We start from the raw sequence: 15,009 nt of genomic DNA on the forward strand, positions 1-15,009 counted from the left end.
TCATGATTCAATTAGTACATGACCAGCTGAAATGGTAATATATTTTATTTAAAAAAAGGTATGTGTGACAGGTATGTTTACAATACAGTAAGATATCATTCTTATGCATGTACATGAGTACAAACATCACAGTCTTATAGACAATACAGACATTGTGTCAATGAGCTTCATCCAAAGTGTTAACAGTGTACAGTGTTGAGCAGAAAAGGTATCTCATATTCTTTTTTTACATTTTAGGTTTCACTAGAAAGTTTCGTGATTAGTTGGAACATAAACTCATTATATTCCTTCTAAAAAAGCAGCATCAATAAAAAGGCATATGGTAGTAGTTCCATACAATACTACCATGGAGGAGTTTGTTTTGACAGACAATCTACAAACATACTACATACTTATTTGTTAGTAACTAGCACAAAGAAAAACTATTTAAAATTTGGTATACTTACTGATTATATCCATAAGAGGAAAGGCACAAGGTGCTAAATGGTACTTAAAAACATACAACACAGTTAAATGTAGATCTGTGGTGTAACCGTCCAAACTATATACAGTACAAAACTGGCTTTCTTTGTCTTTTTCTTCTCTAAAGTCTCTCGGAAATTACACAAATCCCACCTCCGTTTCTTTTGGGGAAAATGCATCTTTAAAGTTACTTTTACACGTCCTATATAATGCACATGTAAGGGTGGATACAGATGGTGGAGGGATCCTCTTTGACCCAAACAGTGAATCTCTTTCTGACTTGCATTTATTTAATACGTTTATGTGTGTCTACTGCATCCAAGTAGACTGTGGAAGTGGAATGTTTGCTGCAAATTTGGCCCGGATGAAAATATTCTAAAACAATGGGATACAAATACACACCAAACATCAAACCTGTGCGTATAAAGATGTGGTGACATATTGGCAAGTAGCAACGGTGCTTAGGCCTGGATCTTTTGAAGCATTTAGTACAAGCCAAAGTTGTTCTAATGGCCTTCTCTGCCACATCACAATGCTGTCTTCTGCTACAACGTCGCTCCCCCTGACTCCTTCAAAATGACTGCGCTGACCGCCATCTCCATAAGGTAACAGACTAACTCTGCATAAGCACCTCATACAACCCCACTTTGAACAAAAACTGAACTATCCCTTTAAACTCAGAGATTGTGGAAAAGGAATGTTTTGACTGTGTTTTATGGGAGCTTCTCGACCCCACCGTTCTTGTCGTTGTTCCTAGCTGCCGGCATGTGGTTGTGGTGCAGAAACAGGAGCGAGTCCAGGCTCTCTGGTGGAATGTGGGCCCTCTTCCAGGCCGTGGCCCCCGCTCCTTCAAGCACAAAGTCCTGTGCAGCGTTCCCCGACACGGCCGGTGCAGCCAGGTACGCCCTGGCCACCGTGGCCAACAGAGGGAACTGCACCTCCTTGGTCCTCCACCACTGGAGCGGCTCCACGCCCAGAGACGCCCCCTTGTCTGCTCTGAAGGAAGACATCTCTATGTCTAGGGACTCCTCCACAGAGCTCTGCCGACTCTTAGGGGCGGAGCTAAACAGGTCGCCCAATAGGAACTCCATACCAGAGAGACTGGCCTGGGAGCTGGGTTCAGCCACCTCCTCCACCTCTTCTAAATCACTGTTCTCTTCATCTCCATACTCGCTCTCATCGATGTCCTCGCCGTAGTTCTCCAGCTCTCTGAAGTTGATTGGTCTGGATTCCTTGATGCGCTTGCTCCTGCGCAGGAAGTCGTTGTCTGCCTCTAGAGACTCAGGAGAGGTGCTTCTCTTGCGCTGGCTTTGCTTTGCTTTGCATTGGCTTCTCCTCTTGTCCTCCTTCACGATCCTCAGAGCCTCTTTCTTCAGCCAATCAAAGGTGGCTGTTTGCTCCTTGAAAAAAAAAAGAGATCACAAACAAGACATTTAATGTGTGTTCCAGAGTATCCCTCGTTACACAGATCACTGCAACCAGTATTTCAGTCAAGTAACATAAAATGTTTTTGGAACTTAGGGCTTTGTCCAGTAGGGTATCATCAAAAAGTCATTTTCGATGCAGACACTCGGTAATCTGTACTGTGCAAGTACTTGAAGGTCGCAAACAATTGCCAACAATAGTTGCTATCTATAAATCATGCCTTTTCTTCAAACCCACTCCTCAAACAGGAATTATCCAACAATACAAACAATCGTGCAACTTGGGAGGGGGTGGGGGGTGGTGCCATTTCTTTTTAGCTTTACCAAAACCAAAAACGTAAAGAGCAGTGGGAGGATGGATTCAAATGGGTTCGTCACGGTGGCCCGGATGTGAGAAATCGAAACAGCAAATAGGAATTCACAACAACAAATCACAACACAACATAACAGAAATCTAATTTTTTTGTGAAAGGTCTTATTTTCTGTTATGTTGTGTTTACCTAGTTGCCGTTTCGATTTGCACTCCTGGGCCACCATAGTTGTCTACTCTAATACAAGAAGCTTGACAGGCGCAGTAAAGTAAATAATTGGCTCTCCCCAAACCCCCCTACCACAACTGTACACCCGGTCAGTACTCAGGAAAGCCAATACAATCACACAGGACCCCACCCACCCCCTCCACCAATCCTTTGATTTACTGCCATCAGGTCGACGCTACAGGGTCCCGTTGGCACGGAAAAACACCTACAAAAAATCTTTTATCCCCACTGCCATCACCACACTGAACAGTCACAAATAGGCAACATATTTCACTCCACTCAGTCACCCCTTTGCACTGCTTGCATTTGTTGGTATTTATTTATTGTCATTGTTTGGGACTCTCTGTTTTGTATGTATTTATTTATTTTGTGTACATTGAACCTGCCCTGTCAAAGATGAATTTCTGTCAATTGTGACAGACAATAAAGTTTTTCTTATCTTCTTATCTTATCTTAGCTAACTAAGTGGGGGCGGGGTTTAAGAGGAGTCGATTCCCTGCATTTGAACTTTGCGACTCACCTTCTCCTCCATGAAACCCAGCCCGCTGAACTGAGGGTCGAGGGCACACGCCATGCACAGCACCTTGTTGACAGCGGGGTTGTCGTAACAACTGGCCAAGTTGCGGCGCATCATCCTCTTGACCTCCTTCAGGATGGAGGACTCTCCGTTGCGTGCGACCAGGTGGCGAGAGAGCAGGCCGGTCAGAATGGGTTTGATGAGGGACAGACGGGGGAACGCCTCTTTGGCCAGGGTTCGACACGCCACGTCCAGAGGTCTGAGGACCTGACACAGCTCCTCCAGAACCCTCCATTCAGCTCGCAGGATCCCGCCTATTGAGGACGTGCTGGAGGCCGAGTTTGCTGGAAAGCCGTCTGACAAACTGGACTCTGAAGCGGGGTCTTCTTTAGACAAGCCCTCTTCTTTAATCTCTTTAATCACATCGCAGAAATGGATTTTGTGTTTGACGAGCACGCTCAGTAGAGGGTACAGCTTATTCCACGTTTGCGGGCGGTGAGCCCAGGACTTCAACTCAGCCCGCTCTTGTTTGGTCAGCGTCTGGAAGAGACCATGGTGCTGATAGGAGCCTTTGCTTTGTGCGCTAGGCAGGAACAGGGCTGAGAGAATGCCCTGAAACTGGCCCAGGGTCTTTGAGATGACAGGGTGTGACATCACTTCCTCGATGCACTCTTGCACGGCGCTGAAGAAACATGGAACGTACGCCGGTCCCTCGATGGAATGTACGTGCTCCGAGCCGCGCGATCCCTCGGGGGACTCCGAGTCGTCCCTCTCCAGGAATGTAGTGGAGTTGGGGTGTGGAACAGATTCTCCTCCACCTTTGCTGCTCTTCTTAGGACTCAGCTTCATCTTGTTCCTCCCCTCCCCTCCCAGCAGGACCAGATTGGGCTGGGCGATCCACCACTCCTGGGCCATCTCTCTCACCTGAGCCTCCACTGCTTTGAGGCTGTAGTCTTCCGCACCGCTCTCGGTCAGCCGTTGGGTTCCCAGGGCCATGTTCTGAAAGCGAAACTGGTGGTCTATGTAATGTGCCCAGAGGGTGAGATACCTCTCCGTGTCGCCATGCCAGCTGTGCAGCCAAACGTCGGCGCTCAGAGTGACAAAGTGAGTGACTTCCTTCCAGGGCCCCGCAGGTCGCCCGCGGCCCCGGGGCTCACACTCGATGGGGGCAGTGTAGTCTGACTTGTCCTCGTTGGCGGTTTTCCTCCTGAGCAGCTGGGCCAGGGCGAGCTTGCCTTTGGCGTGGTGTTCCTTTAAGAGGTTCTCCAGCTGAGAAGGAGAGGGCCTCTCTTTGTAGGAGGGCAGCAGGGTGTGGATCAGCTGTTTGAAGCCTTCTCCTTCCACCAGGACTGTGGGCTGCAGATCCCGGATGAGGAAGTTGGCGATGGCATCAGTCACTGCAGGAGACAACACCAGCGGGGGCGGTGTAGTGACCGGCATGCAGCTAAATGAGTTCGCCATCAATAACTGGGAGCGTTGTTGACCTTTTGTGGGGGGGGAAAAAAACAACTAAATCAACAAATGAGTTTCAAAAGGGCTGCTTTGTCTTAATCTTTACGGTGTACTGTTGTTACTGTCTTGAGAATGAGAACCCATGTCTCAATGAGATTACCTGTTTGAAGAAAATTTAAATAAAATTGTGCAAAGCAAACTGACAGTAGACGGTAATAGTTACCTAATGTCATCAGACTCCGCTCTTTGTTACTGTCCCGTGGCTTGATGTGGTGCTTGTTGGTCAGATGGCTTTGGATATCAGGTATTCCTCCTGCACAGCCCACATGCTCCCCACACAGCTTACACACCGCAGTGCTCCGGTCCAGGGGACGACCGGTCGGGTCCGGCTCAAACCCGTAGAAGAACCACGGGCTGTTCTGGGATGCCGTGGGGTTACTCACCAGTCTCTCAGTTCCAGGGAGAAAATCGTACTTTTCAGCCATATAAGCAGTCTGGGAGGGGTGAGAGATGAGGGAGGAGGGGGGGAAACCAGGGCTAGACATCAGGCTTGAATCATTGCCGGCCTCGGGGCATAACATTGTGCCCACGTCGCTGATGACGGGCATGGGGCTCTGTGATTGGCTGTGGTCCGACCAGAGGGAGGAGCCACTGGGCTCTGGGAGCGTCACCATCTGGATGTCCTGCAGGAGGCGCAGAGCCGTCTCCTTGTCTCCAATCTCACATTTAGAGTTGTCACCTGCTGTGAGTCCCAAACAAACACAGTATACGTATGAGATGTTGGCCAATTTTAGAAAGCAAAGATTTCAGTAAGCAGGCCTTCAGGATAACAGTTACACATAAATATGATTTTACCGTCATAAAGTCTATAGTAGGGATGGGCACATGTAGTGTATTCTAAGATCGAGGGGTCACGTATATCAAGTACTCGTTTTTCAAAATGTATTTTTAGCACGCAATACAGTTTTGTCTGCAGGAATCACAGTGCACGGCAATATTACCTACCCAATGTGCAATGCTTATTCTCAATCAAAACAGTCAGATACTATATGATATTAATGATTTCTTTTTCACAAGTTCAAAAAACTTATTCTTAACAAAAACTAAAAAAAATAGGCGGGTCACAATTTACTTGACTTAAAGTCAGACAAACGGTCTTAAAAAAATATATATATGTTATGTTATAAACGGAAAAAAAGAACATTATAAAATATACTAGGTACAAAAACCAAAACCCAAGTGCCATTGTTCACCAACAGAGTTCCTTTTAAAAGAGGGCTACTCAAGGAATTGATTACCGACGGCCTTACCTAGACTTTAGTTGGTCGAAAGTTCATTTAAAAAGGGAAAAACGTATCTGGATCTTAAAGTCCGCATCTATCAAATGTCACCCTGTCATTCAGCGAGTGAACTCACCCATCCCGATGCCCAGCAGGTTGGCATAATCCTTGCCGATCCAGACCCTGAGCTCGGCTCCCTCTGCGATGGGCTCAGTGACCCTGTAGTAGACGTGACGGTAGAACTGGAAGATGACCAGGTTGTGATCCTCTTCACTGCTGGTATATGCTACGAACCTGGAACATAGAGAAAACCCATATGGTATGTAAGTGGGTGCAGACAATCCCTGCCAGACAAATACAGAGATCAAAAAAGTATACATATGTGAGACTTTATCATAAAAGAGGGAGAAAGGAGGAGAGAGAGAGCTACTTTGAGAGGGAAAAGTTATATGAATCGGTAAAAACTGCCCACCTCATCCAGTTAGATTTGTTTTCGTCAGCAGCATCGACGTAGATAAAAGCAGCATCATCCCTGATCTGGAGACGGGAGCAATGTGTGTGTCAGCTATGTTTTTATGCTAAATATGAAGTCATAAATTACCTCATGGATTTTTTTTTTTACTGTGATGTTAAATGCGATGTAGGACATAACAGCACAATTGTTAGCCATATTATGATATTGAACAGCATAATCATTAGGTGTATTCAATCTGTTCTACTCACAGCCCAGGTGTATTTGAGATTGGTGGGCAGTCCTTTGCACATCTCTCCGGTGTAGGGGCCAAACATGACGCCCTTCTGAAGGTGACACTTGGCGTACACCTTCCTCTCATCCCGCCGCCCGTCACCAGAGGATCCAGCCCCGGGCGTTACCGAGCCCACGTCGGCACACAGACACAGGCAGGAGGGCAGGGACAGCTCCGCTCTGCCGGGCCCGCCCAGCAGCCAGGGCTCCCCGGGAGGCAGCACAGCATCCGGGACGTAGTTCTGGTTCGAGGCATTCTGGAGAAGGGGTAGATCCTCAAACAAGTCGTCATTGTTCAAATCCAAACCTGGAGAAAGGCGGAAAAAAAGTAAAAAAGGAATAAGGAGTCAAATAAGGGTTATAAAAGAGGAGACAAGACCTTATTCATCATGTGACTAAAACTAAAAAGGTCGAGTCAGCGATTCTGGAGAGCGTTTGTTGTCTAAATATTTTTTTTTGTAAAAATCAGTGAATATCTCCTCACTAATCAGCTACCTGAACGTACTGTGTGCACACGCAAAATACAAATCAGGTGTTAATAAACAGCCTAGGCTCTGTAAACTGGTATGTAAACAAAGGGGGCTGGCAGCATACCCTTTTACAGAGCCTAGGCTGTGTATTAGTAAAATCAGATTTTTTTTTCGTGGCACACTGCCAAAGTACAGGCAGTGGACCGTGAGGATATTCACTGATTTTGTAAACAGTCATTCTCTAGAATAACTGACTCCACCTTTAAACGACAGTAAATACACAACATTTTACTCATTAGTTATTTAGAGCAAAAACAGATCCTTGGACTTTATTTTGATCAATTTCATTTTGTTTCCCCATCATTAAAAAACATGTTCCTTAGGTCTTGCATTATCACATTTATTCATTGTGACTGTGGACATTCACACTGTTCACTAATTATATATTCACTAAGATAATGAATCCACTGCAGCAGTGGTGCAGAAAGTGTGTGCTTGAGTGAACTTCTGTCATGAGTGGCCCCCTTGTGTGGTAGCAGACCTGCTGGTGCTGGGCCAGCTGAACTGCTCTCTGGCAGTATCTGGCTGGGCTGAACCGGCGCCAAGGTGGGCACCATGGTCGGCACCCAGAGGGACTGTGTCTGGTGACTTTGCAGGGAGCTTTCCACCCTGTCGTAAAAATGACACCTTTACTCATTCGCAAAGTTTGCAATGGGATGAACGTCGGTTCAAATGCAGCCGTCAACAGGAGAATAAACTCCTGGCCTACCTGTGAAATGTGATAGTGATCATTTTCCTTTCATCCAGATCAGCGCAACTCAGCAGTTGAAAAGGTGTGTTTTTTAAGCAGAGATTGGTGTAGATGACGGATGTGCCGGCTTCTTTGCTCATGCGAGACATCATGTTACCCAGATAATTGACTCCTAGTGGGGTGTTGCTGTACCAATTTTCCTCCGTCAGCACTGGCCGCTCCCTCTTAGGTTGCAGGTAGAGGGCGGTAGGGTTTGAAGGAAGCTTGCTAAGGTACTTCAACAGAGAAGCGATTGGACAGAATCTGCTGCCTGGCTTCTCTAACATTATGAACCGGTCTTTCTCATTCCGAATTTTTGGCTCCTCGTCGCCAACGGTTAGGGTGCAGTATTTTAGTTGACTCTGGTTAGTTCTGATTACAAATGAATTGAGTGTTAGACTCCTGTTGGCCTGCTTGCCTCTGCGACCAAAATGCACCTGGATGTCGAACCAGACTTTGTTCAAAAGTCCCCTTGGAGTGCTGGTGTCCATCACATGCGAGTGTCTGAGGAGGAGGCAGATATCCTCAGTAGACAGTGCCTGGTAGTTTGATGTTCTGGTAACTCCGGACTTCCTAATTCTCTTGACCATTCCCAGGAAAATCTTGTTGGCCGCAACAAACTCTGCATCTTTCATAAGGCATATGTGGCGACAGATAGGAGGCACTTTCAAGTAACGGTTGAGTCCGGATCTCAGTGAAATGTAACTAGAAATCCCATACAGCTCTCCTTTGGCGTTTCTCACTGACCCATAGAATTGTCTCAGCAGCCCGTTAAGCTCAGCCTTCTCCACAGTGCTGAGGTTCACCTCTAGACCCTGGGAGTGTACCCAGCCTGTGAAGCAGTTCATTGCCCATAACGTCTGCTTCTGTGTCAGCTTATTTATTTCACCCCAGCCGTCTTCCAGCTCGTCCAGTTCAAAGTCTGTCACCGCAGCATGTCTCCCAATGTCAGTGACATTTACCTCAATCTCTCCCTCCTCTTGGTACTCAGCCTCTTCTTTCACAATAATCTCCTCTTCAGTTTTCATAACGGTTTCGAACGGTTCACGAAAGTTTATCTGGTCTGCGTTTAAAATGTAAGCTGTTAGCTCCCACAGCTTTTTGTAATAATAAAGAAAGCACGGTTGTTAATGTGTGGCCGTGATGTCAACAAAGCAGAGTGATACAGCTCGAGTAGTCACGGTGCTAGATAGCTATTAGCCATTATTAGCTGAAGAACTTTAAACGGCTATAATGGCGGCTCTGGCTGGGGGGCCAATCAACGCTTACTGTTATTTACGACCGATATTATTCCAGCGGGACAATGGCAGCATATCCCATGCCAATTTATATTTTTAATGACAAAACCCGACCCAACTGCTCAAGTCAATTCTTATTATCGACTGTGTGAGTGAGTGGTTAAGTGATTCCATAGCAACAAGAGTAGACTAGACTCCAAGAGAACTTCGAATTACGTTTCGATCGCGCGGGGTAGTGTTCTCCCTGCGCATGCGTACAACCATGTTTAGGGGTTTAAAGATGTTTGTCACGTGGCGAAAATAAACACAAAAGCTGCGAAATGTAACAATGGAAGCTATACTAAATATAACATGTACAATAACTTGACATTAGATTACACCCGTTACAATAAATATTCACGTAGAACTACGCATACCTGCTGGTCGGTGTAACTCAAACGACGCCAATCCTGCGAATAACTATCTTGATTGTTTTGATTTATTTTAACGTGTTTACTACAATTAATACGTGCAATGAAACATGCCACTAAATACAGTCGTATCTTCCACCTTAAATGTTTTGTAAACCAACGTAGGCTACACACCGTACAATGTGGAAAGAGCTCTATGCTGTGTCAGAAGTAAACAGTGTGGCTGCTCCTCGTGGCGTTGCAACTTTAGAAATGGTGCTTCAATGCAACTGCATCTTGTTTTCAAGGGATGGATGAATCCATTAGAGACAAAGGTAGTCAATGCTACAGGACTCGGATGTGATGCATGCGTTAGATACACTGCATTTGATGGTAAATTACCTGGAGAGTCAAGCAAAGCTCCAGGGGACGTGGAGGAAGTGGAATCGTAAAAATCTGCACGGTGCCGACGTTTCAGATGACTTCTAAGATTCGTTGTATTTCCACCTTTTGCTAGCACGATCTTTCGGCATAAACGACATACGGCTTCGCCAGAATTTAAAGGTTGTCCCTTTTCATCGGCTTTCAAGCCGAAATACAACCAAACGACAGATTTGCTTCTTGGTTTACAAATAAGATCCATGTTTTTGTGGCGCCTTCTGCTTTCTCTGCAGCTATCCGCTGGCTGTAGCATTGCTGCAAGAGCTAGGTCGGATAGAAAGGACACCCCTTGGAAATTCACACTGCTTTAAAATGTAAACCATAGAATACACATGTATTATAAGAGATATTATGAGGTCAATGCTACAATACAAATGGTGGTAGAACTTGCGATCCAAAAACACGTGAACATTTTAATCGGCTTTAAAAAAAATTATGAGTTAATGGTTGATATTTCCTTGTGGTGCAACTTCTACTTGCTCTGTTTCTATGCTTTTACGTCTTTATTCGTGGACCAACGACAACAAGCTGCGACGGGTCACGGTTGCCAGGTATTGTATAAAAGACCCGTATGGTACACACTGCCAGTACAAATATCGTAAAATCATCCCAACACATGTGCGAAAAGTTTAAAGTCCCAAATATGAAATGCAGCTCATTCTGTTGGCATGAAAATACTGATAAATTACAAAGTAAAATGGTGGACCACAAGACAAATCCCACTTTGAGAGAGGTTAAAATTGTCAGAATACTCGCCAGCCCATTTTCTACCAAATGAAATTCCACATGAAAGATTTTCCAAATATAAAAAAAAATAAATGCAGACATTACACCAGCCAACTAGTGACCGAGCATAGACATACGTATATTATATGTATATTATATCTATGGTGACCGAGAAGCACGCCCTTGCTTTGTGAACTGACTTACGTGAAAAGTTCAAACCTGGCAACTCCGGGGCTCGCGTAACCCTTCACAGTGCAGCGCCACTCTCATCACATTTCGGCCATTAGGTAAGTCTAACTTTTGTTTTCTGCTGACACACACATTTTAGGAGGCTAACATAGTTCCTAAATCTCAACGCTGGAGTGGCTATCTTTGCCTGGAATGTACTAAACCCTAAATTGATGAGCTTGCAACATTTACGTCGCAGTAGGCTACTTTGTCAGGACAGAGGTTGCGACAAGCAAGTGTGGTAAGGGCCACACGTCCTCTCATGCCTGTCTCGTCTTGTCCAAACATAACTTTAACTTCGTCTCGTGTTAAGAGTTAAACAACAGTGACAAAATTGTCTCGGTTTTACGTATTGACTTTTAGCTTATGATTAGCAACCGCTTTATTGGCCTCGCTGACTTTCCGTAGCGTTCCGTCGTCTTCGTGGTGGAGCCAGTGGTTGCCATGACGACCCCAATAACAACTGATGGTAGTAACTTGCTTTGGGTAAAACAGCGCACACATTTGAGCGCAGGGCACCCAGTAGGTTAGGAAAACATAAGAAAAAAACACACACGCATGTTAAAATGGCGTCTTGCCTGGTACCCGACATCCCGGCCGTCATGGTGGCTCTTGAACATTTAAAGGAGCTGGACAAGCAGCTGAAAGAGGACGGGATACCTTTCTCCTCTGAGGCCAGCCACCACCTGACAGAGATAACAGCTGCTGTGACCGAGCTGGAGGCAGAGAGGCGTGCTGCTCACGAACACTTAGAAGTGGTAACCATAGAAAACAGCAAGATAAGACACCAGACCAACAATATAAGAGAAAGAATAACCCAGGAAATCATGGCAGACATAGTGGCCGCCCGGGCATCCAACGCCGAGGAGATAGAGCAGCTGCGCAAAGACCTCAACGCAGCCTCTCAGCTCCAAGAAGCCAGCAGGAAGGAGCAGGAAGCCCTCTCGCTCCAAAACAGTTTGCTGGGCCCGGTCCGAGAGAAGGTTAGGGCCATACATGAAGAGGTGGTCGCCGAACTGAATGATCAAATCAACCTGAAGTACAGCCTGCAGATCGCCCTGGATGAGATGAAGGAGCGGATAGAGGAGCTGAGGGCCCGCGTGGCTGCCGTCGAACTGGACATAAGCGCACTGCAGCAGGACATGGCCCTAGCTAGAGAGGCCTTCAACGCCAAGGAAAAAGAGCTCTCCAGAGAGGTGGACCAGGCCTACGAGAAGGTCAAGCAGAAGAAGCAAGCCATCAGGATGAGCAGGAAAGAGCTGGAGAAAGTGGAGGGCAGGAAGAAAGAAGTCAACGACCACCTGGGCGAGCTCACGCTTAACATGTCCAAGCTGGAGTACGACATGCAGAGGCTGACGGCGACTCGTGACCAGTCTGAGAAGCAGGTGGAGGCGGAGATCAAGAAGCATGGAGAACTGAAGCAGCAGAGAGAAAAGCTCAAGGAGCAGTTTCACGAGTTGGTGGAAGCCTTCAGCGCCGCCATCAAGCTTCTCGAAGAGGAAATCGACGCCATGGAAGGTAAAATAGAAGAGGGCCAAGAGTCCAGAATGCTCTGCAAAGGCGCCCTGGATCAGATCTACGAGATCTTCAAGAGCCAGTGCGACGAGGAGAACGATGTGCGGATTGAGCACTCGCAGGTGTTTCAGGAGCTGCAGCACTCCAAGCTGAAGCTGGAGACGCGCATCGCCTCCATCGTCAGGCTGAGGAAGGAGATCAAAGAGATGTACAGGCTGATTGGAGAGCTGCTGGAGACGGAAACCATCACCAAGCGCGTGATGGACAGGAATCAGGAGGAGATCTTCGGCAGCGTGAACACAGAGATCCAGAACATCGCCCTTTTTAAGGAGAAGTTGTTGCGGCTGAAGGCGCTCCTGGAGGAATCCAAGAGGAAGCAGGTGGAGTATGTGGCGGAGATGAGCGCAGACATAGGCAGCGCCAAGGAGAGATACCAGGAGCTCCAGGACGAGCAGGCCGCCCTCCTGCACCGCCAGCCCCTGAGCCAGGACCCCGACTCACTCCAGAGCCACGTGACCCAGTGTGAGGCGGAGTACAAACGGATAGAGACTGAATGTCAACAGGAGATAGAGCAGTGCATCGCCAGTGCTGAGGTGGTGGCCAGGGACAACGTGGAGAAGCTGCTGGAGCTGGAGGAGAAAGAGGAGAGGCTGAAGGAGGTGGAGGCAGACTGCAGCCAAGAGGAAACCAGGTACCAGACAGTGAAAGTCATGACCGTCAACCTGAGGAGGAAGAGGAACACTCTGGAGCTGTCCATCCAGCACCTACAGGAGGACACCATCTCCCTGCTGAGGCCCAAAGAGGACATGAAGGCAGAGCTGGAGATGCTCCGAGGAACTTACCTGGACCAGCTGGACAAACAGGCCGTAGAGCTGAGGGCCGTGGAGATAAGCGTCTACGACCACAGCGTCAAACTAGAGCAGGTCGACATGGAGAACAGCAGGCTGCACCTCCGCGTCCGGCAGTTGACCGAGGACGTTAGCAAAACTTCGGAAGACACAGACAGGTACAGACAGGAGATAGAGACGTTCAAGAAGGACACAAAGGTCATGTTTGACAGCCTACAGGAAGCGTGGCGAGAGGACATATCGCTGACTCAGGAGTGTCAGACCAGCGACAGCCTTCTGTTGGTGTCCATGGACGACATGTTGGACCATCTGAAGACCAGGAGACATCAGCTGGGGAACGTCAACACGCTCCTACACCGTCAGATGTTGGACTTCAGCAAACGACTGGGAGATAAGTCCACGGTGCAAAAGCAGTGTGTGGCAAAAAGTTAAATGTCTGCTAAGCGGTGGTGTTAATGATAAAAATGTATGCAAAGAATACTCAATGTCTTAATATGAAGTTATGGAAAACCCTTTCAATAAAGCTCACAGCAACAAGATGATGCAAAGCCATGTCTAAGGATAGCATCAAAAAATAAAATGAATAGATACATTTATGCATGCACAAATACATGGAGATGATTAAAATTTAATTTTTAACTGGACTTTAAAATTTGTAATCTTTTCATGTTGCCAAAGTCTCGTCAGTTGTAGAATCAAATCTTATGACACATCATTATATGTAGACATTTCCCGTGACGTATTAAGTTCTGCCCTGCCCAAATTTTAGAGAGGAAAAAAAAAAGTGGTTTATTCGAAGACGGTTTAAAGTCCACGTGCTGTTAGTTTATTAAACACACAACTCAAACCACTGTAATCACAATTTGAATGCAGTGATTAAAGGTGGGGTCAGCGATTCTGGAGATTACTTTTTTTTGTCAAAATCAGTGAATCATGGTCTGCTATCTGTCCGTACTGTTTTGTACGCTGAAAAAAATGCCAGTGTTAATTCAAAGCTCTGTAAACGGGCAAATTGCTAGGTATGGTGGGCCCCCTTTGTTTACATACCCAGCGCACGACCAGGAAAGGAGATATACGAGCTCCAGAGGACACCTTTTAAGTGTAATAGCTCTTAGCCGAAGCTTTGACCAATGCCTAACAATCATTTTTTGTGGTTATTTCCTCCAACATGCTCATCTGCAAGTGTTTCTACTAATTCTTACCGCCTTTAGTTATATTCTCAATTTCTGTGCAGTGGCTAATCCGGTAGAATGTAAATGTTGAATTACTGTTTCCACTATACCTTGTTTATAAAGTATTATAACAGACATTTGACAATGTACTACTTTTCCTTCGGCTATAATTATTCTACATACATTGTTTGGTACAGCAGCTGAGCCAATACGTATCGATACTCTCTCTTGATACTACTCTCCATAACCTGGGGCAAGAAATAACAACATGAAAATGAATACAGAACATGAAAAGAAATGTGGCTGCTGCTTGAATGAATTGGTCTATGGGATTATTTAGGTAAATACATTAATACATTAGAGGTGCTTAATAACCACAGACGTATCTTTAAAACAACAACGAGTGTTACCTTTACTTGGCGAGGCGAAGCCTGGAAGCAGTGAGCCCGCCGGTGTAGTTTTGCATTTGTAGTGATACACTCTTGATCGCGGCACGTATATACTATGATGCAGTTCTAAGTGTTTCATGAGGTTGCTGGTGGAACCCCCTTTACACGAAGCGAGCTTTCGGCATAAATTGCATCTAGATTTGATTGCATTATCAGCAAGTTTAGTAAAGTAATCCCACACTTTGGAGCGCGCCATGTATGCAGATCTGCGGTTCCTCGGCATGGGAGTTTCGCATGGAGTTTCGCTCGCCGCGTTGATGAGCGCATTGCATGATGGTTAGGGATTGTGGGGGCTTGACCGCACGAGACATGGAAATCTCGCGG

The 15,009-nt window shown here is 46.4% G+C and overlaps 2 protein-coding genes across 2 annotated transcripts; one reads left to right on the forward strand and one right to left on the reverse strand.

The window, feature by feature from the left end:
* Positions 1–74: 74 nt before the first annotated feature.
* Positions 75–14,881, reverse strand: LOC307251506 (uncharacterized protein; the record flags this gene model as incomplete). The annotated part of the gene is made up of 7 exons (XM_080028874.1): positions 75–1,862; positions 2,946–4,426; positions 4,618–5,136; positions 5,811–5,968; positions 6,147–6,211; positions 6,398–6,726; positions 14,647–14,881. The coding sequence occupies 7 exons, from the start codon at positions 14,879–14,881 to the stop codon at positions 1,176–1,178; spliced, it is 3,474 nt and encodes a 1,157-aa protein (XP_079885000.1). The 3' UTR covers positions 75–1,175.
* ccdc175 (coiled-coil domain containing 175) lies at positions 11,268–13,496 on the forward strand (the record flags this gene model as incomplete). The annotated part of the gene is made up of 1 exon (XM_080029832.1): positions 11,268–13,496. One exon carries the CDS (start codon positions 11,268–11,270, stop codon positions 13,494–13,496), a length of 2,229 nt encoding a protein of 742 aa, XP_079885958.1.
* Positions 14,882–15,009: the final 128 nt, after the last annotated feature.

This window comes from Ammodytes marinus (assembly GCF_949987685.1).
Source record: "Ammodytes marinus genome assembly, chromosome: 6".
Classification (NCBI taxonomy): domain Eukaryota; kingdom Metazoa; phylum Chordata; class Actinopteri; order Uranoscopiformes; family Ammodytidae; genus Ammodytes; species Ammodytes marinus.